Below are 24,453 nucleotides of genomic sequence, written 5' to 3'. Positions count from 1 at the left end.
TTCCGGTTTGCTTTGTGATTAGGTGCTGGCACCAACCAAAGAATAATGGTATTGGTTTGTATCCTGCCTGGATTGTTAAGACCACAGCACCTGACACAACCCCTGCATCTGCCAAGTTCTTAGGAAAAGTCTCACCAGTCCAATCCAGGTGTGATCTCACTCTGGTGGGTTGACTGAACCATGCCAGGTGAACAATAAGAAGGAGAATCTGAATAATGAATCACTTTGACTGGACACCCAAACACGGATGAGAAATTTCCCCCATCCTCAGCAGGCTCGCTCCCCTGCATAAGGAATGAGATGGAGGACAGGCTCTCAAACACACACCTAGGATGCGTTCTTGCAGCAAGCATGCACCCTTCAAGGACTCATGGGTTTACGCAGCCTGGCTGAAATGGATCAGATCTCGAATCTGGTAAAGGTTGCTTCTTCCTTTCATTCACGAGGGGGAAAGGAGGTGGAGATGGGCTCGAGTTAATTTTTTAAATCATTTTCTTGCGTCTGCGGATAATTGCACAAGGGCTCTCCTCCCAGCACCGCTACTACCCGCCCAGGGGTCCTTTCTGGAGGATGACAGGATCTGGAAGCGGATTTCTTCCTCTCAACTGGGCCAGCCCCTTTTCTTCCCAGCCAGCCGCACACAGCACCTGGGGCCAAGCTGCAGCCTCTCTTTGCCCAGATGCCCTGGAGATTTAATTTTAATTAACCGTGAGAGCTATAGCACTGAGGATTGAATTTTTCAAAATACAGCACACTCCCGCCTTTTGTCTGCTTCCCTTCTGCCACCCCCGCCAACACCTCCCATGGCATCGAAATATAAAACAAAAAACAAACAAACACAAACGAGATATCTCACCTGCACCTACCTGCCCGGGGCAGAGACAGTCAGAGGAGGCGGCTTTGAGGAAGTCGCCGCCTGGGAGTGGTCTTTCCGCAGCTGCAGCGGCGGCGGGCGGGGCGGGGCGGGGCCCTGGCAGTCACGTGGGCTCTTAGCCCTGCCCACGTCCAAGGTCCAGGGAACTCATCAACCGGAACTGGCCTTCCCTGGAAGCACTCAGAGGCTCCGCTGTCATGGCAGTGTGGGCTAAGGGCAAGAGCTGCCTGGCGGCCGGCTTGCTGCAGAACCAAGTGGCTATCGTCACCGGCGGGGGCACGGGCATCGGAAAGGCCATCGCGACCGACCTCCTGCAGCTGGGTACGTGAGTAGGACCCGGCGCCAGGGGACCCGGAGCGAAGGGTCCCTGGAGACGCCGCCGGCTGGCAAGGGGCGCTAGGCCGGGTTGCGAAAGTGTGGAGTTGCAAAACAAAGAGGTACATATGTAGGAGAAATTGAAACTGCTCTGGGTCCCAAGTAGGGAATAAGGAGACCTGTGGAAACATGTGTTAATCATGGAAAACGAATCCTTGTCTATAGACTGCCTCCTGAGGGGTTAGGACACAGGAGGACTTCATTTAACTTGAAAAGTATGTAACATTGAGAGGCTCCCATCGTATGAGCTTTCATAACATTAACTGTAAGGAGTGAAGGGAGGACTTAAAAAATTTTTTTTAAATTTTTGCTCATTCTCACTCAAGGAAATTTTTCGCCCTGGGAAATGTTAGAGAGAGTGGAAGGGAGGGGGAGAGACAGAGAAACATCGAGGTGAGAGAGACACATGGAGTGTCTGCCTTTTGCACGAGCCCCAACCAGGACTGGGGATCTAGCCTGCAACATAGGTAGGTGCCCTTGACTGGGATGGAACCTAGGACTCTTTAGAAGCTCTATTCACTGAGCCAAATAACCTAGGGCTAAAGGGAGGACTTTATCAGCACATGAACAAGGAAGCAAGGGAAACCACGAAGGAGAAAATTGATAAATCTATCCACATAAAAATGTAAATCGTCATTGAATTAAAAACAATGTTAGGAAATATTAAAGGGGCATGAAAAAATATGTTTACAATATACAACAAATGTATGATACAAAGAGCTCTCACAAATACGTAAGGAAAAGATCAAACACACTGCTAGAAAAATTGGCTAATGATATGGACCAGGTGAACCAAATGGAGCAGGATGGGGGGAAGCCACCACCCGGCCTGTGGTGCAGCCAGGGGCACACTGACCCGCCCAGGCAGAGCTTCATGAAGCCACCGGTGCAACCCAGTCACAAACCACATGAAATTACATCTTCATAAAATGATCCTTAAAAGAAACTTCAAGTGTTCCTTGTGAAGAAAGAGAGTCTGGAATTTTCTGGAATAAAAGGAACTCAGAATGGGAAACTGAGACAGATAGGTGGAAAACTGGCTGAGTAATTTACAGCCTGATACAGAAAGTCACCTCCTTAGAGACAACATCTAGGCATCAGTTGTATTGCAGCCCCAGGCCCAGAAAAGCCGCAAAACCAGGTGGGCAATGACAGGACCAGGAGCAACTACTGAGGACCCCCTGCCCTGGCACTGACCAATCAGTAGAGACCAGGACCCTAAAAGAACACACCTGGAAAACTGATGAATATTCTGCTGAAACCCTCCCCTGAGGCCTCCCCTATGACTCGCGCCGGAAACAGAGATAAAAGCCTCAAGACAACCCTAGCTGGTTTGGCTCAGTGGATAGAGCATGGGCCTTGGTCAGGGTGCATGCAGGAGGCAACCAATCCCTGTGTCTCTCTTACATCGATGTTTCTCTATCTGTCCCTTCACCACCCTTCCACTCTCTCTAAAAATTAATGGAAAAATATCCTCAGGTGAGGATTAATTAAGAAAAAAAAAAAAAAAGGCTCAAGACAAACGACCCAGGGTGAGCTCTCCCTCAGAGGAGCATGTCCATGCCATTCCCTTCCTCCTCTTCTTCCCCAATTCTAACTCTAAGTGCCCCCAGGAGACTTGCAACCAGGGGAGCAATGGACAGCGGCAACACCTCCCAGGCTAACCCCCTGAACTTGTCTCCAAGGCCCCCTTTCTCCTTTCCAGTGAGCTAGGGCAGCCCAGCCTGGGCTCTCCTGCTGCTGCTTCTACCCTAAGTCCTTCATTGTTTCACTGTTTCCAGCTTTAATAAATGTACCCTCATAGTCACTTGGACTCATATTGTGAAATCTTTCCTCCATGAAGTCACGAACTCACACACTACCAGCTCTCCCTGAGCAGAACAGCTCAGGACTAGGTCCCCGGTCCAGCCATGAAGAACTATAAATAGGCAAGAAGTACATGAGAAACAATCAACTTTATTGGCAATAAAATGCAAAATAATAAGATCACATTGTTTTTAACAAAATTTTTAAACATTGAAAAAAAGAAAATGATGGAGTGAAAAGGCTGGCAAGAATGTAAATGATTAGAAGCCTCCCAAAGGGCAATTTGAAAAAAAGAATCCAGAAGCTTTAATAATATTCATGCTGTATGACCTGGTAACTTCTCTCTTAGAGAATTACCTTAAGAAAATTATCAGAGACAAGCATAGATTTATGTACGAGGAAGTAGTGGCGAGTAGGGAAACATTGGTAATAACCTAAATATTCATTATAAGAGAAATGATAAAACAATGAAATACTGTGTTGCTATTTAAACATCTTGCTATTGAAGACTTTATGTAGAGAAATGCATATCTTCTATTTGGAAAAAAAAAGCAGGATTCGAAACAAAATATAATATTCCAATTTGTTAATGAGAAAATATAGTATATATGCCAAAAAAGACTGGAAATTTACAGCATTGTTAACAGCAACTATTTTTTCTGGAAATAATTTGAATTATGGGGGATTAAATTGTCATCTTTTTTTAATCCTTGCCAAAGGATATGCTTATTGATTTTTTTGCCAAAAAAAAAGGATATGCTTATTGATTGAACCTGCAACCTAGGTATGTGCTATGATCGGTAATTGAACCCACAAGCTTTTGGTGCACTTGACGATGCTCCAACCAAATGAGTAACCCAGCCAGGGCAAACTGTCTTAATTTAAAAATGTTTTATGAACATGTAAACTGTCTTTGCTTACTATTGTGTTTCTAATGCCTGTCACATAGTATAAACTAAAAATGAAACTCAAAAAACATGAAAATATTTATCTCTTTAATGAGAAAAAAAAGGGAAATTAATATTTCTTTTGTGGCCCTGGCATAGCATCATTGCTTTTATTACCTACTCACTCCACTCACAACATCAAACTCTATATCAGGAATATTCACAGGAAAATAGAATCTGTCATCATTTCATGTGGACATCACATACCCTGCAGGCTTCACCAAAGGTTTGCCAGATCCTGGCTCAACCTTGCAGACTTTTGGTGGGTTTTCATATATTTGAAGTCTCCTGCTTGGTAACTTTGCATTGGCCAAACAATATATTTGCATCGGCAGGCTTGATTTTTATTAGAGCAGGATGAAATAATGGGACAATGATCTCTTGTAATCTTTTGGAGGCCCCATGGATCCTCTTGAAATTCCAGTGAAAGAGATGAGTGCCTCCCTAAAAGTATTTTGTATCCTTAAAAAAACACCTGTATATATAATGTTATATTGTATTGGAAATGGATTTCCTTCATTGAAATTATATACAAATAATTTTTATTGTGACTTTTTTAAGCTTTATTTTTTTTAATGCCGGAATTAATAATGCTATTTCCCGAAAATTGTTATAAGCCCCAATTGGGCAAATAAATGCTAGCCAATTCTGTTTCCAGTGAGAAGGCTACTATATTTTGGTGTGAATTACAAGTTGAAGTTTTAGACATGCTTTTAAAATGCTGATTGCTGTTTTGTCTTACACATCCTAATGATCCTGACTGTTCCTTTTCCCAAAAGGATGCCAAAGTACTACCTCTCCAGAGTAGGATATAATGAACAGGATTGGAATCTCTTTGTTTCATAGATGCTGTTAGGCAGGGAATCCTGATTCCATCAAGGAATACTGAGATCATTTAAGTTGAATTCAAGTCAGTTCCTTCTCTTTGCTCTTGAGTTAATCATTCTCTTTCTGTAACCACAGCAGACATTAGGTACAGTGGGTAAAATGGAAATAAGAAATCCTGAAGCAAGACAGCACCTTTACTTGCTCCGCTGACTAGGCTTGTTATGGTCAACCTATCAATAACCAATGTTGAGGTTGGACCACCTTTATGGTTCTCGTTATGATTATAAGACACCCTTTAGTAAGAACCATCAGGAAATGTTGAAAAAAGAAACTTATATTCCTTACAGGACCTGGAAATGACACAGCATACCTGGGGCCACACAGTGAGGGCACCACTGGAGTGAGGGGGATGGGGCACAAGTGCTTGGGGTTCTGCTTTTATTGGGGTCAGGAGTGGGGACCTAGGTTTCATTGGCTCACTCTTCATAGATGAATTTGAAACGTAAGAGCTGACCCCTGGCCAGTATGACTCAGTTGGTTGCACTGCCCTTTTGTACACTGAAAGATTGTGGGTTTAATCCCTGGTCAGGACACATACCCGGGTTGCAGTTTTGATTCCTAGTCAGGGAGTGTATGGGAGGCAATCAATGGATATTTCTCTGATCTCTCTCTCTCTCTCTCTCTCTCTCTCTCTCTCTCTCTCTCTCTCTCTCTCTCTCTCTCATCTTGCTCTCCCTCCCTCCTTCTCTCCCTCCTTTCCTCTCTCCCTCTCCTCTCTTCAATAAGGATGTTGTCAGGTGAAGATTGAAAAAAACACACATAAGAGTTGGAATATAAAAAGCAGGAGATGAAAATAACAAGTGGCTCAAATAGTCAGTTATTGAAATCAACCAAGATCTCTAATACAGAGGAGCCTGAGTGAGGGGAGGTGACCTGGCTCTTTATCTAGTCCTGTGGCTGGCACTGTATTTATTTGACATAGCCTTCTTTGAATTGGATGCCTTGACAATCAAAGCTTAAATTTACATTATAAAACAAAGAAACAAACAAAAGCCTGTGGGGTTTACAGCAAAGCTATTACCAACACCAGGAACCTAGAAAGTGCTTAATAAATGTCATACTTTGATTTGAAGATTGAAAGGAATCAGTGTCAGCCCAAGAAGGAAAGCAAATGCCTGATGTAGAAATAACTCCTTATCTGCAAGTTAGTTCTCTAACTTATATCTAAACAAGTATAGCTTTCTGGATTTCTCTAGCTACTCATATAAACAAAAATAAAATGTTTATTCAAATTATTTAGTGTAGGATTTGGAGAAGAATTATATTTAATGCATTTCTAGTTTATTATAAGATAACATGAGTACACTGTAATAAATTCAAGTAGTATTGAAGTATATAAAAGAAGAAAATTAGTTTCCCCATTTTGCTCTTATTCTAAATCTCCTTGGAGATTTGCTGTGAATCCACCCAAATGCCCACATATACACACACATGTATATTATGTTACTTTCAAAACTGGGACCACAGTATTTTTACTGCTCTGTAACTTTTTTCATTCCAGGCTAGTACATATGGTAGTATCTCATTCTTTTCAAAGTTATGTCGTATTCCATAGAATGGGTGTTCAATAATTTACTTAAGCATTCCTTTAATGGAAATTTGGATTTCTAGTGTTCGGCCCAGCATTGCAGTTTTTTTTGTTTTTTTTTTTCTTGTAATACCTTTGCACACTAGTTCAAGTTTTAATACTGAACCCAGGTTTGGCTGCCTGCTGCTTGAAAGCCAATACTCTAGAGACAGGCACTGATGGAAAGAAAGCAGGTTTATTCAAGAGCCGGCACCTTGTGAAGATGGAGGACTCTCATCACAAATACTATCTTAGCATCTCAGTGCAGGCAGTGGTTTTTATGGACAGGGAAGGGGAAGGCAGAACAAACGTGACCAGAGGGGTTGTGGGGTCTCTTTGAAGGTGCTGTGTGCCAGTTGGCACAGTCTGCTCCAATAATGGTCTTGGAGCCAATCAAGTGATGATCTGGAAGGTAAGCAAATCTGGAGCCAAAATGCCTGAAGCCTGGACTTAGCTTCCTTTGAGTTAGCCCCTAGAATCCTTGAAGCAAACAGGCAGTTTATCAGCAGCTACCTGTGAATATACAAGTCATCATTTACAGAAACAATGTCAAAAGAATGGTGGAGTGGGTTACCGTTTGTATGTAGTACAAGCTATATCAGTTAAAAAAAAGTTGTGTTTCAGACGAGCTCTACTTGTATTGCATAACTTTGCTGAAGCATTCGGGGCTCAGATAATAGGCAGTGTTAATTTAGAAAATGTTTGATTTGATAAATCCTACTTATATTTTCACTCTATGTCTTTTTTTGTTTGTTTTTTGTTAATCCTCACCCGAGGATATTTTTCCATTGATTTTTAGGGTGAGTGGAAGAAAGAGGGAAAGATAGAAACAGCAATGTGAGAGAAACACATCGATTGGTTGCCTCCTACACAAGGCCCCCACCAGGGCCCAGGCCAGGGAGGATCCTACAACCCAGGTACGTGCCCTTGACCAGAATCAAACCCAGGACCCTTTGGTATGCAGGCCGATGCTCTATCCACTGGGATAACCAGCAAGGCTCACTGCTTGTCTTTTCTGAGGCCTTGGACAAAGTCAGGCGTTAATCACTTTAGTATCCTGAGTTATTGTTGTTTTGTTGTTGCTGTGTTTTTTTTTGTTGTTGTTGTTATTTTTTTAAAGATGCTCAATTTCTTAATATGGATTTAGGAAGAGTTACAGATGGGAGTGTTTGTTTGTTTTTTCATCCTCACCTAAGGATATGTTCATTGATTTGATAGTAATCCAGTTCCTGTTACTCCATCTTGACCAGAAGCAGAAGTCCCAATTCATTGTTTTTATGGGAACACATGAAATATTTGGTAAACATGATTATTTGTGGGATTTTGCCAACCAATGAAAGCATATTTACTTGTCCTTTGGCTGTTTCTTTCCTCAGGTTGTAATGTAGTTATTTCGTCCCGTAAGTTTGATGTATTAAAATCTACTGCAGACGAACTGAAGACCACCCTGCCTCTCACCAACCAGTCTCAAGTCACTCCCATAAAATGCGACATCCGTAAGGAAGAGGAGGTATTGCAACTATGTCCATTTTTATTCATTTTTCATCTATAGCAGTGGTTCCTAAACTTGACTGTGCTTTAGGTTTTCTCATGTTACCTGCCTCAGATGAGGTTCAGGAGAAGCAGAGCCTGTGAAGGAGGTTCTTTGCTAATGGTCCATTGAGTAAGTTGCCTCAGGAGAAGGAGAGAGGAAGGGAAGCAAAATTATACATCTAGCTTTATGATCTGTGGACATTGTGCTGAGAGATTGTAAGCTCTCCTGGAGTAAACCATCCATCCAAGTAGCAAATTAGGTCATTAACCAGTTTACTTTTAATGTTTTTCTTTAGGTAAATAATTTGGTCAAATCCACCTTAGATACTTATGGTAAGATTGATTTCTTGGTAAACAATGGAGGAGGCCAGTTCACGTCTCCTGCTGACCACATCAGTGCAAAGGGATGGCATGCTGTGATTGAAACCAACCTGACAGGCACCTTCTATATGTGCAAAGCAGGCAAGTGTGATCACTAACCCCAAAATTCAAGGTGTCTTTGTTTAAAGATCATAGAGAATCCTGAAAGAGAAACTGTTAGGGGCTCAGAAAGCTCGTTATCAACATTCCCTGCCCTGATTTACTCACACACAGGACTGTAAATTGCTACATTTCTGGCTAGTAATTTGGCAGTATTTATAAAATATGGATATCTTTTGATCTTATAATTTTGTGAATTTACCATGAGAAAATTATTAAGGATCTGTACAAAGAGATAACTACAGAGTTGTTTATAAAATTAAAGAAAACTCTAACACTTACTTTGTTTTTAAGAAATAAATCTGTTATAAGGACCTGTTAATTCAGTAAGGTCCTTGGGAAGAATACCAGACAGAGTCCACATTCTTTCGACTAACAATTAATTAGCATGGCATTGTCTTTGGATTACAGGTTATGTTTCAATCATTAAAATGTCTGTACTACCCAAAGCAATCTATAGATTTAATGTAATTTCTATCAAAATACCAATAGCATATTTCACAGAATTATAATCCAAAATTTATGTGGAGCCCTGATGGGTTTCGCTCAGTGGATAGAGCGTCGGCCTGTGGACTGAAGGGTCCCAGGTTCAATTCCAGTCAAGGGCACATGCCCAGGTTGTAGGCTTGAACCCCTGTAGGGGGCATGCAGGAGGCAGCTGACCAATGATTCTCTGTCATCACTGATGTTTCTATTTCTCTCTCCCTCTGCTTTCCTCTCTGAAATCAATAAAAATAAATTAAAAAAATAAAATTTATGTGGACCCACAAAAGACCCCTAATAGACACAGTGATCTTGATAAAAAGAGAGCAAAGTTGGAGGTTTTATTCTACCTGATATCAAACTATACTACAAGTCTATAGTAATCAAAATCGCATGGTACTAGTATAAAAAGAGACACATAGATCAATGGAACAGAATAGAGAGCCCAGAAATAAACCCATACCTATATGGACAGTTAGTATATGACAAAGGAGGCAGGAACATACAATGGGGTAAAGATAGTCTATACAATAAATTATGTTGGGAAAATTGGACAGCTGCAAGCAAAAAAATCAAACTAGATAACCTTTTTATACCATATACAAGAATAAACTCTTAAGTGGATTAAAGACTTGTATGTATGGCTCAAAACCATAAGACTCCTAGAATTAAACATAGGCAGTAAAATCTCTGACATTTCTCTTAGCCATATTTTTTTCTGATATATGTTCTTGTGTAAGGGAAACAAAGAAAAAAGAAACAAAGTATACTGTATATGGAAATGCAACGGACCCAGATTAGCCAAAACAATTTTACAAAAGAAGAAATTTGGAGGACTTATATTTCTTGATTTTAAAACACCATGGTACTGGCATAAGGATAGATGTGTAGATAAGTGGAAAAGTATTGAGAGTCCAGAAATAAAACTATATCTGTGATCAGTTGATTTTTGTCAAAGGTGCCAACAATTCTATGGGGAAATGATAGTCTTTTCAACAAATGGTACTGGGACAGTTGGATCTCCACATACAAAAAGACCCTTACCTCACACTATAAATAAAAGTTAACTAATAGTCCAAAATGGATCGTGGAAAAAGTAAAATTCTGAAATTTTTAGAAGTCAACAAAGGAGAAAATCTTTCTGATCTTAGGTTAGGCAAGGATTCCTGGGAAGCACCACCAAAATTCCCATATATCCATAAAATATAAAATTGATAAACTAGACTTGAAATTAAACATGTTTATGCTTCAAAAGACACCTTTAAGAATGTGAAAAGAGAAGCCACAGACTGGGAGAAAATTTTCTAAATCACATATCTGATAAAGAACTTGTATCCGGAATATATGAAGAACTTTTACAATTTGATAATAAGAAAGCACCCCAATTAAAAAGTGGAAAAAAAGATTGGAGTAGATATTTCACCAAAAAAGATTTATGAAAAGCTAATAAGCGCATTAGAGATGCTCAGCACAATTGGTCACTAAGGACATGGAAATCAAAACCTCAGTGAGGTACCACCTCATTTCCACTAGAATGGCTGTAATCAGCAAGTCAGACAATAATAATGTGGAGGAACTGCCGTCCTCATGCATTTCTGGTAGGAATATAACATAGTGAAGACACTGAAAAAGTTTGGCAGTTCCCTGGAAAGCTAAACATAGAGTTACCATATGAATGCGATTTTACCCTTAACCTGAGAGGAACAAAAGCATGTGTCTTCATAAATCACCCCAAAGTTGAAATAATCCAAATGTTCATCAACTGGTGAATGGATGAATAAAATGTGGCGTGTCCATACAATGGAGTACTATTCAACAACAAAAAGGAACTCATAATATGTGTTACAATGTGGATGAACCTCACAAACATTATTCTAAGAAGGCAGACGTAAAAGACCACATATTGTGTGATTCCATTGATGTGAAATATACAAAAGAGTGGAATCTACAGAAACAGAAAATGAATGAGTATTTGCCCAGGGATGCATTTGGCTGCAAATGGGCACAGAGGAACTTTTGGGGGTGATGGAAATGTTCTAAAACTGTATTGTGTTGATAGTTGTACAACTCTGCATATATTTTTAAAGGATTTTATTGATTTGTAGAGAGAGAGGAAGGGAGAGGGAGAGAGAAAGAGGACCATCAATGTAAGAGTGGAACGTCGATGGGCTGCCTCCTGCACACTCCTTACCAGGGATTGAGCCCGCAACCTGGGCATGTGCCCTGACCACTATGGAACCAGCAACCTTTTGGTGCACAGGATGACACTCCAACCAACTGAGCCACACTGGCCAGGGCAACTCTGTATATTTTTAAAAATTATTAAATTGTACACATAAAGTAGATGGCTTTTATGATGTGTAAATTGTACCTCAGCCAGGCTTAAAGAAGAAAATACATATAAATATGGATTTAAAACATACCACAAAAGCAGCATGCTGGAACAGGGGACCAGAGAAGGGTCAGCACACTGTTTGATATGATGGTCATCTGTCCGTTTCCTTCAGTTTACAGCTCTTGGATGAGAGAACATGGAGGATCCATTGTTAATATCACTATGCTTACAAAAAATGGATTTCCTGGATTTGCGTAAGCATTTTTATATATTTTTTCCTATGTGTCAAAGGTTCAGAAATAGCCAAAGTAAAACAAACAAAACAATCACTGAAATCATAATCAGTAAAAAATTTACTGTGTGCACGCCAAAAAGACTCGTAACAAGCACACTTGTAACCCTCAAATTACCAATTTGTATTTCTTCATAATAAAAATTTTTTCAATATTCCTCTTAAGTCCCTGTGAATTGGGGGAATGTTATGTGGGCCTACATAGTGAGATTTGACAATCAGACAGCTGTAGTTTGGCTCTAATATGGGAGGACCCAGTTCTTTCCCATTGTTCAGACAGATCAAACACAGTTTCATGACAAGAATGATCTTGTGGGGTTCTGAAAGGCCATTGACACACCTGTCAGTTTAGTTAATAAGAGAAACATTCAGCAAAAGCTAATTATAGTGTTTATATTTTTGTCTTTTAAAGGCATAGTGGAGCTGCCAGAGAAGGTGTATACAACCTCACCAAAACCTTGGCTTTGGAATGGGCCAGCAGTGGAGTAAGGATCAACTGTGTTGCCCCTGTAAGTAAATGTTCTATAGGAAAAAATTGTGCTCTTCTGATTCCGTTTATGTTGTTGATAAAGGTATTTGTTGCTTCTGAATACTAGAAAAGATTGGCTTTTGAAAACGGATATGTATATTCTTTGATTTACCAGTATTCTTTGATTAGATTGTTAAGGTTAAATTAAGCCAATGATTCTCAATCCTGGCTGTATATTAGAATTATCTGTGAAATTATTAAAAAATAGTAATATGTAAGCTTGGCTCCAAACTGTGGAATCACAGCGTCAGTATTTTTAAAAACCCCCCAAGAAACTCTCAAATGCACTGTGAAGTTTGAAAAATCGCTACTTTAAAGAATGAATTTTTCTGGAATGTTTTGTTATTTCTTGGTTTAATATTAATCTTTTATTAAGAGAGAGAGAGAGAAAAACTTAAAGTCAAAGTTTTAGGAAGAAACTCCCAGTTAAAGAGCAACTAGAAGTAAAGAGAAAATTTATCTGAAACCTAATGTAAGTGATGTGGGGAAAATCACAATATGTTCAACTTTAAAAACTATCATTTTTGTATGAAGATATAGCTTAAGCTTTCTTGAGTATTACACGTTGGCCATGTACTGAGACATTAAATGAAACATTTCACTCATCCTGTAAAAGTCAGCTCAAATGCACTTCTCTGTGTTGTTTCCTGGTCATTGTTAAAATATAGGAATCGTTCCTCAATCTGAAACTCTGTAATATCTGTGGATATTATCTGTAACTCCATCTTTATACTACCTATAGATATTGTTGTCCATGCTACTTAGTGGGAACTAAGCATGAACTGACTTGTTGACGTTAGTAGAAAATCTCCTATTTAACAAATTACAGGCCCATAGCCAGAAACTTCATTTCCCTTTAGTCCTTCATAGCTTACTTTACCTTACTCAAATTACATGCAAATATTTACAGATGAATTAAATATTAGTTCCATTCTTAATTCAGCTACCTTACATTACTGGCCTCCACAAGTACATTTCTTGAAAACCTTTAGTGGATTGTTAGTGTAATAAACAACTTATTGAAGTCATGTTTTTCCTCCTGAGACATTTTTAGGTTTAAGGTCTAAAACTTAATACTTCTAGAAGATGTCATCCTCTTTAATCAAAAGGTTGCAAATTGTTTAATGGGAAACCAGGATATCCCCCTATCATTTGGAGTAATACCACGCAATTTCCTCATCTTTTACACCTCCTGTTCCTCTCCTCCTCCCTATAATCTCTGTTGTAGTTTTGAGCCAGTAACAAATAGCTTTATCCTGTGTTATACAGGTTTTGAGTACTTTTCTTGGCTTTATAAATCCATGAAAGCTATATTGAAGAATTCTTGAACAATTACATTTTTCGTTTCTTTATATTAGATTCACATGCTTTATTTGTGATTTTACTTTAGGTGAAAAACCATGTCAATATGGCATTTTCTAAGTCTCGCATAACCATGGCCCAGTCTTGTGTTGTGAAACAGAGAAGCCCAGTGGAAGATAAAATAGACTCCTCTGTCTCATGGTTTGTCCCAGTTAAGAGCCCAGTTATCTGCTCATATAATTATCATTCAGAAACCAAGTCTTTTATGAAAAAAATCCAGGGCTTAACTGGTTATTAAGGAAGGAGAGGTCACAAAATGAGCATTCAAATAATTCATTTATAGTAGTCAACCACTATTAAATTTTCTCAATATTAGCATTGTCACCTTTTCTATTACGCTTAAGCCACTTAATTTTTGGTATTGGTTGATAGACTGTCTTGATGTCTTTACAATTAAAATTTAATCGTATGTACTTTATTTTGTTTTTATTTTATATATAAATATAGGGAATCATTTATTCCCAGACTGCTTATGACAACTATGGTGATTTGGCAAAAGATTTATTTGGAAGGGCCTATCAGAATATTCCAGCTAAAAGACTTGGAGTTCCTGAGGAGGTATGGTATATTTCTAACACTGATTAGGATGACTTTATTTCATACTTTGGAACTTAGTAACATTTTGGTATCTTTTTACATAGTGTGGTGGGCTGTTAGAGATGATAGTTCCCACTGCCACCAAATCATTTCCCTGGAACTTTCTGGATCTGGGGGAATATCCTGGTTGTGCTTTTGTAACCGGACAACCAAGCGGTCCGGGCTACCTGTCACTCCTTGAGCCAATTAAGCAGAGACAGGGTTGAATGAGATATGAGCGTTTATGCCAATAATGCTGGCTGTATGGGAAAGGGGCAGGTCATCCTCAAAAATCTGCTCTGACCCCCTCACCAGTTGGCTGATGTGTACACACGAGGGAGAAGATAGCTACGTGCAGCTGCACGGTACAAGTGTAACGTGGAAAGGGATGGGTAGAATCTGCAGTCCGGCCTTCAGGAGCTCCAAGTCCGATAACAAGGTGGCCAATTTTCTATGATGTTACACATAGCTCAGCCTGTTCCTGGGACTTGAGAATGGTCAGTTCCTGAGTTAAACTCCCGGAGGGGGTCAGGGTCCAGGCACAGCAACCAAATCAAAGCATGTCCTGTCCTTGGTCTGTTCTCAAAATGCATTTCTTTTCTGAGTAATGGACCCACGGAGGCATCTTCTCTTTTTACAGCCTTGTTTCATCCTCCAGTTTCCCAGGATCTGTAAGAAAACGACTTATCTATAGCTAGTGAGGTGAATTATTATTAGACAACTGTTGCTCTATTCTTTTTTATTAATTTAATAAATCTTTATTGTTCAGATTATTACAATTGTTTCTCCTTTTCTCCCCCATAGGTCCCCTCCACCCGGTTCTCACCCCACCCTCTGCCTTACCTCCCCCACACTGTCCTCATCCATAGGTGTACGAGTTTTTGTCCAGTCTCGTCCTGCACCCCCCATCCCCTTTCCCCCTGAGAATGATCAGTTCACTCCCTTTCTATGCCCCTGATTCTATTATAGTCACCAGTTTATTTTGTTACTCAGATTTTTAATTCACTTGATTTTTAGGTTCACTTGTTGATATGTATTTGTTGTTCATAATTTTTCTCTTTACTTTTTCCTTCTTCCTCTTCTTAAAGAATACCTTTCAGCATTTCATATAATGTTGGTTTCGTGGTGATGAACTCCTTTAGCTTTTTCTTATCTGTGAAGCTCTTTGTGTGACCTTCCATTCTGAATGATAACTTTGCTAGGTAGAGTAATCTTGGTTTAGGTTCTTGCTGTTCATCACTTTGAATATTTCTTGCCACTCCCGTCTGGCCTGCATAGTTTCTGTTGAGAAATCCGCTGACAATCGTATGGGTGCTCCCTTGTAGGTAATTAACTGTTTTTCTCTTGCTGCTTTTAATATTCTCTCTTTGTCTTTTGCCCTTGGCATTTTAATTATGATGTGTCTTGGTATGGTCCTCTTTGGATTCCTCTTGTTTGGAGTTCTGTGCGCTTCCTGGACTTGTAAGTCTATTTCTTTCACCAGGTAGGGGAAATTTTCAGTCATTATTTTTTCAAATAGGTTTTCAGTATCTTGCTCTCTGTCTTCTTCTGGCACCCCCATAATTCGGATGTTGGTATGCTTGAAGTTGTCCCAGGGGCTTCTTACACTATCTTCAACTTTTTGGATTCTTTTTGTTTTTGCTTTTCCGGTTGAGTGTTTTTTGCTTCTTTGTTTTTTAAATCTTTGACTTGATTCTTGCATTCCTCTAGTCCAGGGGTCCTCAAAGTACAGCCCGTGGGCCACATGCGGCCCACCGAGGACATTTATCTGGCCCGCCGGGTGCTGCTGCCTGTCCTGCTTAGCAGCCGACTCGTCCCGGGCCCGCAGTGCGCATAGGAATTTGTTCATCATTTTTTTTTTTAAACTATCGTCTGGCCCTCCAACGGTTTGAGGGACAGTGAACTGGCCCCCTGTTTCAAAAGTTTGAGGACCCCTTCTCTAGTCTGCTGTTGGGTCTCTGTATAACATTTTTTATTTCAGTCAGTGTATGTTTACTTTCTAGTTGGTCCTTTTTCATATCCTCGAGGGTCTCGCTAAATTTATCGGCCTTTTCTAGGATATTCTCAAAAAGCCTTATAACTGTGGTTTTGAATTCTATATCAAGTCGTTTGTTTTCCTCCATTTCTTTCGTTTGTCACCTGTTTCTTTGCCTTCACATTTTCGTTGCTTCCCTGCGTTGGTAGGGTAGCTTTGTGTGCTAGGTTTCCTATATGGCCCAGTGGGTCGGCCTCCTCAGTTAACCTGAGGTGGACACTCTTGGTGCACCCCTTTGTGGACTGTGTGTACAACCTTGTTGTAGTTAAGTTTTCATTGCTGTTGGTATCACTGGGAGGAATAGACCTCCAGGTCAGTTGGCTGTGAGGATCAGCTGTGTCTACACTGGGAGAAGTTCAGTGCTGGAGACAGCCTTATAGGATTAGACCTGCAAAATTGCAAAAGTCTCTGTGCTCAGCTTGGATGGGGCGGATTCTCAGGGCAGAGCAGACAGTCTTGCCTTCCTGTCAGCCTTGCCCTTGCAAGCATGCCCCCAGACCTCTGCCTTCGGCAACTCCCCTGAGTTTCAGCCTGACAGTCCAGATTTCCAGATTCCCCCTGTAAGAGCGTGGGTCCCTAGGGGCTCTCCTGGAACTGGGGTTCAGTGCAATCAGGAGCTTCCGACTCCCTTCGCTAGGGAATGCCTGCGGCAACCTCTGCATTCAGCTTTCTCTGTGAGCACTCGTGTGGGCGTGCCTACAGACCCGCCGCAGCTCCCCTGGGTCTCCGAGTTTCCGTGTGCCTTTCTCTCTACCTGATAGTCCACACTCTCCCTGTATGAGCCTGGGTCCATGGGGTTTCGCCCGGAACTGGGTTTCAATGCAGTCGGGGGCTTCCTTCCCCCTCCTGCCAGAGAAAGTCAGCCAGGCACTCTCAGTCGCCCTTCCTCTCCGCACGCGTTTCTGTACCTCAGCCCTTTGCCGCTCCTCTGATTCTTCGTGAGCTTTCCTCTTTCCTTCTAGTTGTAGAATTTCCACTCAGCCAGCCTTCCTGTGGTTCTGAATGATGTCCGTTCTGTCTTTTAGTTGTAGTTTTGAAATTGCTGTGCGAGGCAGCAGTTTAGGTGCTTACCTATGCCACCATCTTGGTTTCCTGTTGCCCTATTCTTATTGCATCCCCTTCCCCACTATAACTTGGAATGCTCACAGCAGTGTGTTGTTTTTTTAACATATATTTTTATTGATTTCAGAGAGGAAGGGAGAGGGAGAGAGAGAGAGAGAAACATCATTGATGAGAGAGAATCACTGATGGGCTGCCTCCTGCACACTCCACACTAGGGATTGAGCTCACAACCTGGGCATGTGCCCTTGACCAGAATCAAACCTGGGACCTTTCAGTTCGCAGGCCGACACTCTATCCACTGAGCCAAACTGGCTAGGGCGCTCACAGCAGTCTTTATTCAGGAGCAAATGCAGTGTGAATTAAGAAGAGCGTGTTTTTATTGTTTCAGTGAGTTTTCTAGCTACGTTATATTATCACATGGCAGGACCCTAAGCAAGTCAGACTATTATAACTATATGACATTCCATACACAACTTTTGTAAGGTGGTCAGATTTAAGTATGAAAAAATTAATAGTTTTTGTAAATGTTAGCTATATCAATCTTAAAATGTAATGAAAATAAAGTTATCATTTCCATAATAATAATAAAAACTAGAATACCTGGAGTCTACTTAGCTCTGAACAAAAAACATTTTAATACTAAAGACCAGAATAGAGAGACATGTCATCTTCCTCAATGGAGAGAATCAATGTTATTGAAATCAAGTTTTTCTAAATTAATGTATACATTTAATACATTTTTGGAATTTAACACACTGATTCTGAAGTTTGTTTAGAAAAATGTTTATGCAAAAAAAGCCAAAAATGTGTTGAAAAAGAATAATGGGGGGATTTGATCTTGCTGACATCAAAACATACTCTAATGAATTACTTATTTACAACATCTGGTACTGGTACTGGAATAGATAAAAATTAGTGGAATTTAATGGACTCTTGTATCAGTACCATGTATCTATGGGAGTTTGTAGGATATAAGCAGCATTTCAGATCTATGGGGAAAGTATAGAACATTCAGCAAAAGTTTTGCAGCAATGCGCTGTTCATTTAGAAATAAATTAGACCCCCTCTCTCACATCACATACATACAAAAAAATTTTTAGATATATTGAAGTGCTAAATATAACAGCAAAACCATAACATTCTTGAAGAAAATGTGTTTTAATTTCTAGAACTACCTTTCATTATCAGTTTGATGTATATATTTCCAGAAATTTACTATGTACACACAAAAATATCCATGTTTATAGACTTTTTTTTTTTTTTTTTTTTTAACAAAAAGGGATCCTGCTCTGGTATTTTCTTCAATTTGCATGCAGTCCGCAGGTCGACATTCAACCACTGAGTCACTCCAACTGGGCAGCAGCATTACTTTTAATAAAAAATAGCTGCATTTTCAAAAACAAAAGAAAACCTTTTTTTTTTACATTTATACAAATATCTTTAATGTATGGTTTACTAGAATACAGCTGGACTTTCATATCTGCCTCTGCATCCAATCTGTTGCAATACATTGTTTTGATTAAAGCATATGAAGAAAATCTGGCTTCTTACACATGGACAGTTGGAAACAGAGGCACATTTATTAATATTAGCATTTTCAGATAATTGTGAATATTCTTCTTTACTATTCAAAAAGTGGCAGTTTTTACTTTATTTCATTATTTTTTTAATTAAAAATGTTTTTATTGATTTCGGAAAGGAAGGGAGAGGAGAAATAGAAACAGTGAATGACCACCTCCTGAATTCCCCCTACTGCAGATCCAGCCCATAACCTGTGTATGTGCCAGGTCATTGTTCAAAGGCACATTGACTATTTCAGGGACACAAGTATAAAAGGCACTTGGGAGTGATGAGAAGTATGGTTGTGGTGGGCAATGAAAGGCGTAGAAGGAGCGGAGTTGTTTGAAATGGAAAAGATCCCAAATTGAGTCCTGTGTTTACTTTGCCGTCTTCACGTTGTGTAACTTATTTGATGCCATCAAAGGCTCTGTCCTATCTTGCTTTCTTCACCGTAATCTCTTACCTGATTTGCATGAAGCTCAAATAAAAAAAGGCCGCTGTCTATGTTCTGCCCACTTATGGTGCACATACACCTTGGAATTGATGTTGTAGTAGTGTGCTCTGAGATGCGTTTACTCAGGATTGGGAAGCAGGCAAAGAGGAGACTCATCAGCTTTTCTGTGAGCATGTGTGTGTTTCCATTTCCAGATCTCCCCCTTGGTATGCTTCCTGCTATCTCCAGCAGCTTCCTTCATCACCGGACAGTTGGTGGACGTGGATGGGGGCCAGTCTCTATATAATCACATGTTTGATGTACCAGGTGAGCAGTCAAGCGATGAGTAGTCACTACCCTTTTCGTGTTCATCTTTTCAACATGTCTTAAGTAGTTACTTAAGAAATGGGAGTTTTCTCTTTAGCACATCAAAATGGGCAACTTGTTTATATTCATGATATGATTTTTAAAGGAAATATTCCTCATTACAGAAATATCTAAATATATTTATTTATAGAACTTAGCTTTATACATATTTTAAAATGCTTTTTTTTTTTTTTTTTTTTTTGCTGTGTGTGTAATTTGGTAGAATTTGAACCTTGAAAAATATTCTCAATATGAGTACATATGTTTAAGGAAGAGAGAGAAAAAAGGCAGCAAGCTGCCATATTGTTTTTCTAGATCGAATTCCTCTTAATTCCTCCAGTAAGTGGCTTGTATATCTGAGCAGAAGAATCAGACATGTTAGGTGGAGAGGGATTATGGTACTGTTTTACACTATCTTTGGGATATATATTAAATGAAACCATATGAATTTACTGTATTCATTTTTGATGTCTAAAACAGTAGTTTTGTAAGGCTCAACCAAATGTAGATATTACTCGCAGATATGTGTGTGTGTATGTGTCTTATGACTAGACCAGAGAACTTTGGGATTGAAAGGTCCTAAAAAAAAATCAGTCCAATATCCTAATTTTGCAAATGACAAAACAAATTTTTAGAAATTAAAAGGCACAATCAAGCTAATCACTCTGAAAACACAGAGAAAATATAAAATTCAAATGTATTCAAACTGTTGCTCAAGATAGTTGACTAAGTGGCTGCTAGCAAATTAAAATGTGGTTGATGTAATGCATCTGTCTTTGAGTTTCATATCACGGACCCAGGTTCAAACTACTTTTTTCATGTGCTAACAGTCTGATGAAGGGTAAAGACCTTTGCATTGATAACGATTAGTATGGAATTGTAATATTACTTATTATTTTCCCCTTCCATATATATTTCTTTACAAATAGCATCAATGGTGATGGACATAAGATACTTTGGTTTTTAGGGTCTCAGTTATGAACAGGGAAATGCCTACATGGTATGCGGTATTGTTTTCTGATAGTATTTAAAGTAGCAAGAGTGGGAGAGAAACTTCCACTTCCCTCACCAGAGTTGAGTCAGTAGTATTTGTGAAGGTGAATTGCACTGTTTTTCCTTTATAAAGGGAAAGAACTCCAGGTGGCTGCTTCTCCAGGCCTCCAGTGTAATGATTTTCTTTTGTAATTCTAACACTGTTTTTATCATTACAAAAACATTTTTTAGGTTTAAAAAGAATATATTTTTTGTTGTTTTCAGGGAGGAAGGGAGAGGATGAGAGAGACAGAAAGATCAATGATGAGAGAGACTCATTGATCAGCTATATCCTGCATGCCCCCATGGAGATCAAGCCTGCAACCCCGGGCATGTGTCCTTACCAGGAATCGAACTGTGACCTCCTGGTTCATAGGTCCACGCTCAACCACTGAGCCACACAGGCTGAGCCATTTTTTTAGGTGTTTAAGGAAAGCAGTCACATCTATTTTTAAAGAATATACTCCCCCAGATTATGAGTAGGAATACTTAACCTCTCCTTGTAGTGTTTTCTTTACGATTGCCAGCCCTGGTGAGAATGCCTGTGATGGAAAGCTGGCTATATCCTTATTAGCTACATGACCTTGGGAAAATTAATTTCTGTAAGCCTCCACTTCCATCAGGTGGGTTCACTTATAGTATTAATTTGTAAGCTGTTGGGAGGATCAAGTTAGATAATGTTCACTTAAAGCCCTGGGTCAGATAGGATGCTTTCAGGTGCAACTCAAGCTTGCTTGAGCCATAAAAGAATTTGTTGCCTTGAATAACTGAGAAGCAGGTGAGACGTGTCTCAGCAGCTCAGTGAACTCGCCTAGGACATTTTTTCCCCCCTCTTACTTATGTTTTTGCTTCTATGATGTTGTCTTTAAGACTAACTCTCCTGGTTCCAGGATGGCTGCCTGCTGCTCCTATAGCTTCATGCTTCTTTTTTCACATCCATTTAGACAGAGAGAAAGCGCGGAGGGGAATGACTTTCTTCCAACATTTCTAACAAAATTCTGAGATCCACTCTGGTTTGGACCAGTTTATGCAAATGACCATCCGCAACCAATAACACGGTCAGGGGAATGGAGTGCATTGGTTGACTTAGATCAGTCAGTCATCAGTCAGTGGTGTAAGTGTGGTCACTTCTGCAGAATCTCTTGGAATTGAAAGTGTAAACATGCCAGGGTTCTTGTCCCAGCATTACGAAGGGTTCAGCAATCTTGAGAAAGGCTGTGCGTAAATTCAATAAGGAGTCCAAAGACGAAAGATATTTTTGAAAGGCATTGGGGGGTCAGAGGAGCTTCAGCTAAAGGAGCTCAAGGCCTTTTCCTTGACTCAGGACACCGTGCTTTTTAGTAACACAATTTGTCTTAAGGCAAGGTGGAGATAATACACTTTAAAGGGTAGGGTTTACAGAAGCATTGTTAAATTGGGGAATAGCCTACAGCTGTTCAGGTGTTTGGCCAACAGGAGGCAATAACATGTAGATTAAGAAGCCCTGAGTTGTGTGGCAGCAGACAATCATCCTATTCAGGTTTGGGGGAAGTGCCTTCCTGAAGTTCCAGCAGGTAATCACATGTGACTCAGCCCTTGTTGAGCCCCCAAGTTTCATCAACCTTTTGATAAAACTCTTGTAATTATGACATGCTGAAATTGGCTCCTGGCATAAACAGGCTATTAGAAAGAGTAGATGAGGGATTGGATGCTGGGGAGGCAACTAGATGTGTCTGGTACAAAGTAAGCAGGTTGTTTTAAAATCAACATTATTAAGGAAGTAATATTTATTGAATGTCTCCAGTATGCCAAGTGCTGTACATAGGATGTCACATTTAATTCTCACAACTTGAAAAGATAGATGTGGTTATCCCTTTAATAGATGAGAAAACCGAGGTTCTGAAAGAGTAACTTCTCCCAATTCTGAAAAGCTAGTAAGTGGCAGAGCTGGGACTCAAACCCAGGATTTTCTCAAAACCTGTGCTACTTGTCCTAATAATTTCTTTTTTTTTCTGAGAAAAGGGGTGAACCAGGGAAAATAACAAGAGGGTTTGGTGGAAACTGGGAGGACTTGTAAGGTTAATAGATTTGCAAGTGACATGAGGTTTTCCACTTACTTAACAGATCATGACAACTGGCCGGAGGGAACAGGAGACCTTTCTGTTGTCAAAAGGATGAAAGAGTCTTTACAGCGTAAAGCCAATCTCTAAACTAAAGAAAGAAGGAGGTGACTTTCGTCCCCAAATGCCTTATCATCTTAAGAATGCATTTTTGTAATTTATAGGAGCATGTAATTTGTATGGAAAAATCACTTTGTGTTTTTTTAATGTTTTCAATTTTGGCTACGCAAAACGATTCCTGAAATAAATGCATTTTTAAGTCCCAACTAATACCATTTAATCTGTACTCTTTAAAAAAAAAATTAAGAATGGAAATTAACATACTTTATGATTATACTTTCAATTCTAAAAAAGTTTTTTGAGGAGTGGAATACTTTCTAATAAATAATAGAGATATCATGATCTCCTAAAATGTTTAATTGTAATAAATCTAAATTGCTACACCACTGTGATTCCAACAACTGGAGTTATATAATGACTCATTTTACCTGGCAAACACTTTTGGACCAATAAAGCTTTATGGTAACTATCAATGTGTGGTTTGTTTTCATGAAGTCGAATTTCTATAAACCTTCTTAACGCAAAAGACTGGCTAGTAGGAAGTAAAGAGGACTTTAAAGAACATGGAAATAGCAGTTTCCAGGAACAACTCCTAATTTATTGGGACTGAGATGAAGCTCCCTATTCCCCCCACCCCACCTCCCAGCTGACATCCAAACCTCGTTGGGAGGGCACGGGCTTGCCCACTTGATGGCTGGGTAACTTGATGGCTGGGCAGTCACTGTGGTGTTCTGCTGGTGGAACTTGCTGGAAATCTGCCCTCTGGAACTTGCCCGAGAATATCCACCATCTAGGGTGCCAGGGGAAACTTCATGGGAGGTGTCACATCAAAGGCTCTGCTGCACAACTACCTAAGGGAGGTGCCAGAGACACTGCTGTTGCTGGCTGCCCTGCACCACCACCAAGGCCTGCAGACTGGAGTCTGGAGAGGAAAGCCTTCACCTCCTACAGTGTCTCTCCATCGCCCTCTCCTGACAAAGCTCAGTGTCAGCTGGCAAAGACAAACTAAAGGGCCCACCCAGATCCATTGGCACAGAGCTGAGAAACAATGAATCTATCACTGGCCCACTTGGGGCCTTGGCTTCAAGCAGCCTGTCACTTTTCTTAAGGAACAGTGCCACTTCGGGGCTCAGCGTTGGTCTCTACGTGGACAGGGTGCACATTTAGAGGCAGCTCCAACTGCATAGGCTTTGCTTAAGGGGGAGCTCATGATGTTGGGCCTGTTTGCAGTTTTCCTTCACTCTTGTGCCCATAGGCCAGTTCTGTGGTGGCAGGCGGTGGAGGCTAGGGAACACCAACTGACTGAGTCATCTGGTCTCCTTGGTGTTCTGTGCCTCTTCTGGGGGCATGAATGCGTGAGACAAAAATAGCACTTTGTGCCCACTCCTCAGTGATTTGTCCACATGCTTCTGGCCCAGGCCTCCTCATTTCCAACTTACCTGTCCCTTTTCTTTCATGTGCTGGCTAAACCACATGGCTGTGGGCCATCTGTATATATGCTCACTTAGGGCTATTTTTCTTTCCAGCGTGAATACAGGTTGCACTGCCTACAGATTGCTTATTAGAAAGATTTTCCCTCTACTGCCTCACAGGGCTTCCCCTGAATATGGCTGTAATGAAGTTCTGACAACTGTGAAGGAAGAATTTCAGACCAGGACACAGTCCAGGAAAGGGTTAACCAGGCCGATGGGAAGTCCTTGAGCCAGTCACCCATTTGTTGGCCCCATGGCTCACAGGAATAGGCCTGAGTTAACAACTT

The 24,453-nt window shown here is 40.3% G+C and overlaps 1 protein-coding gene across 1 annotated transcript; it reads left to right on the top strand.

The window, feature by feature from the left end:
• The first annotated feature begins 1,009 nt into the window (after window positions 1–1,009).
• LOC308248081 (peroxisomal trans-2-enoyl-CoA reductase-like) lies at window positions 1,010–23,165 on the top strand. Its single transcript, XM_080668061.1, has 8 exons — window positions 1,010–1,195; window positions 7,834–7,967; window positions 8,287–8,452; window positions 11,461–11,542; window positions 11,993–12,089; window positions 13,919–14,029; window positions 19,353–19,464; window positions 22,639–23,165. Exons 1-8 carry the CDS (start codon window positions 1,072–1,074, stop codon window positions 22,722–22,724), a joined length of 912 nt encoding a protein of 303 aa, XP_080524187.1. The 5' UTR covers window positions 1,010–1,071; the 3' UTR covers window positions 22,725–23,165.
• Window positions 23,166–24,453: the final 1,288 nt, after the last annotated feature.

This window comes from Plecotus auritus (assembly GCF_963455305.1).
Source record: "Plecotus auritus genome assembly, chromosome: 5".
Classification (NCBI taxonomy): domain Eukaryota; kingdom Metazoa; phylum Chordata; class Mammalia; order Chiroptera; family Vespertilionidae; genus Plecotus; species Plecotus auritus.
This window is presented reverse-complemented; position numbering and strand designations above follow the sequence as displayed.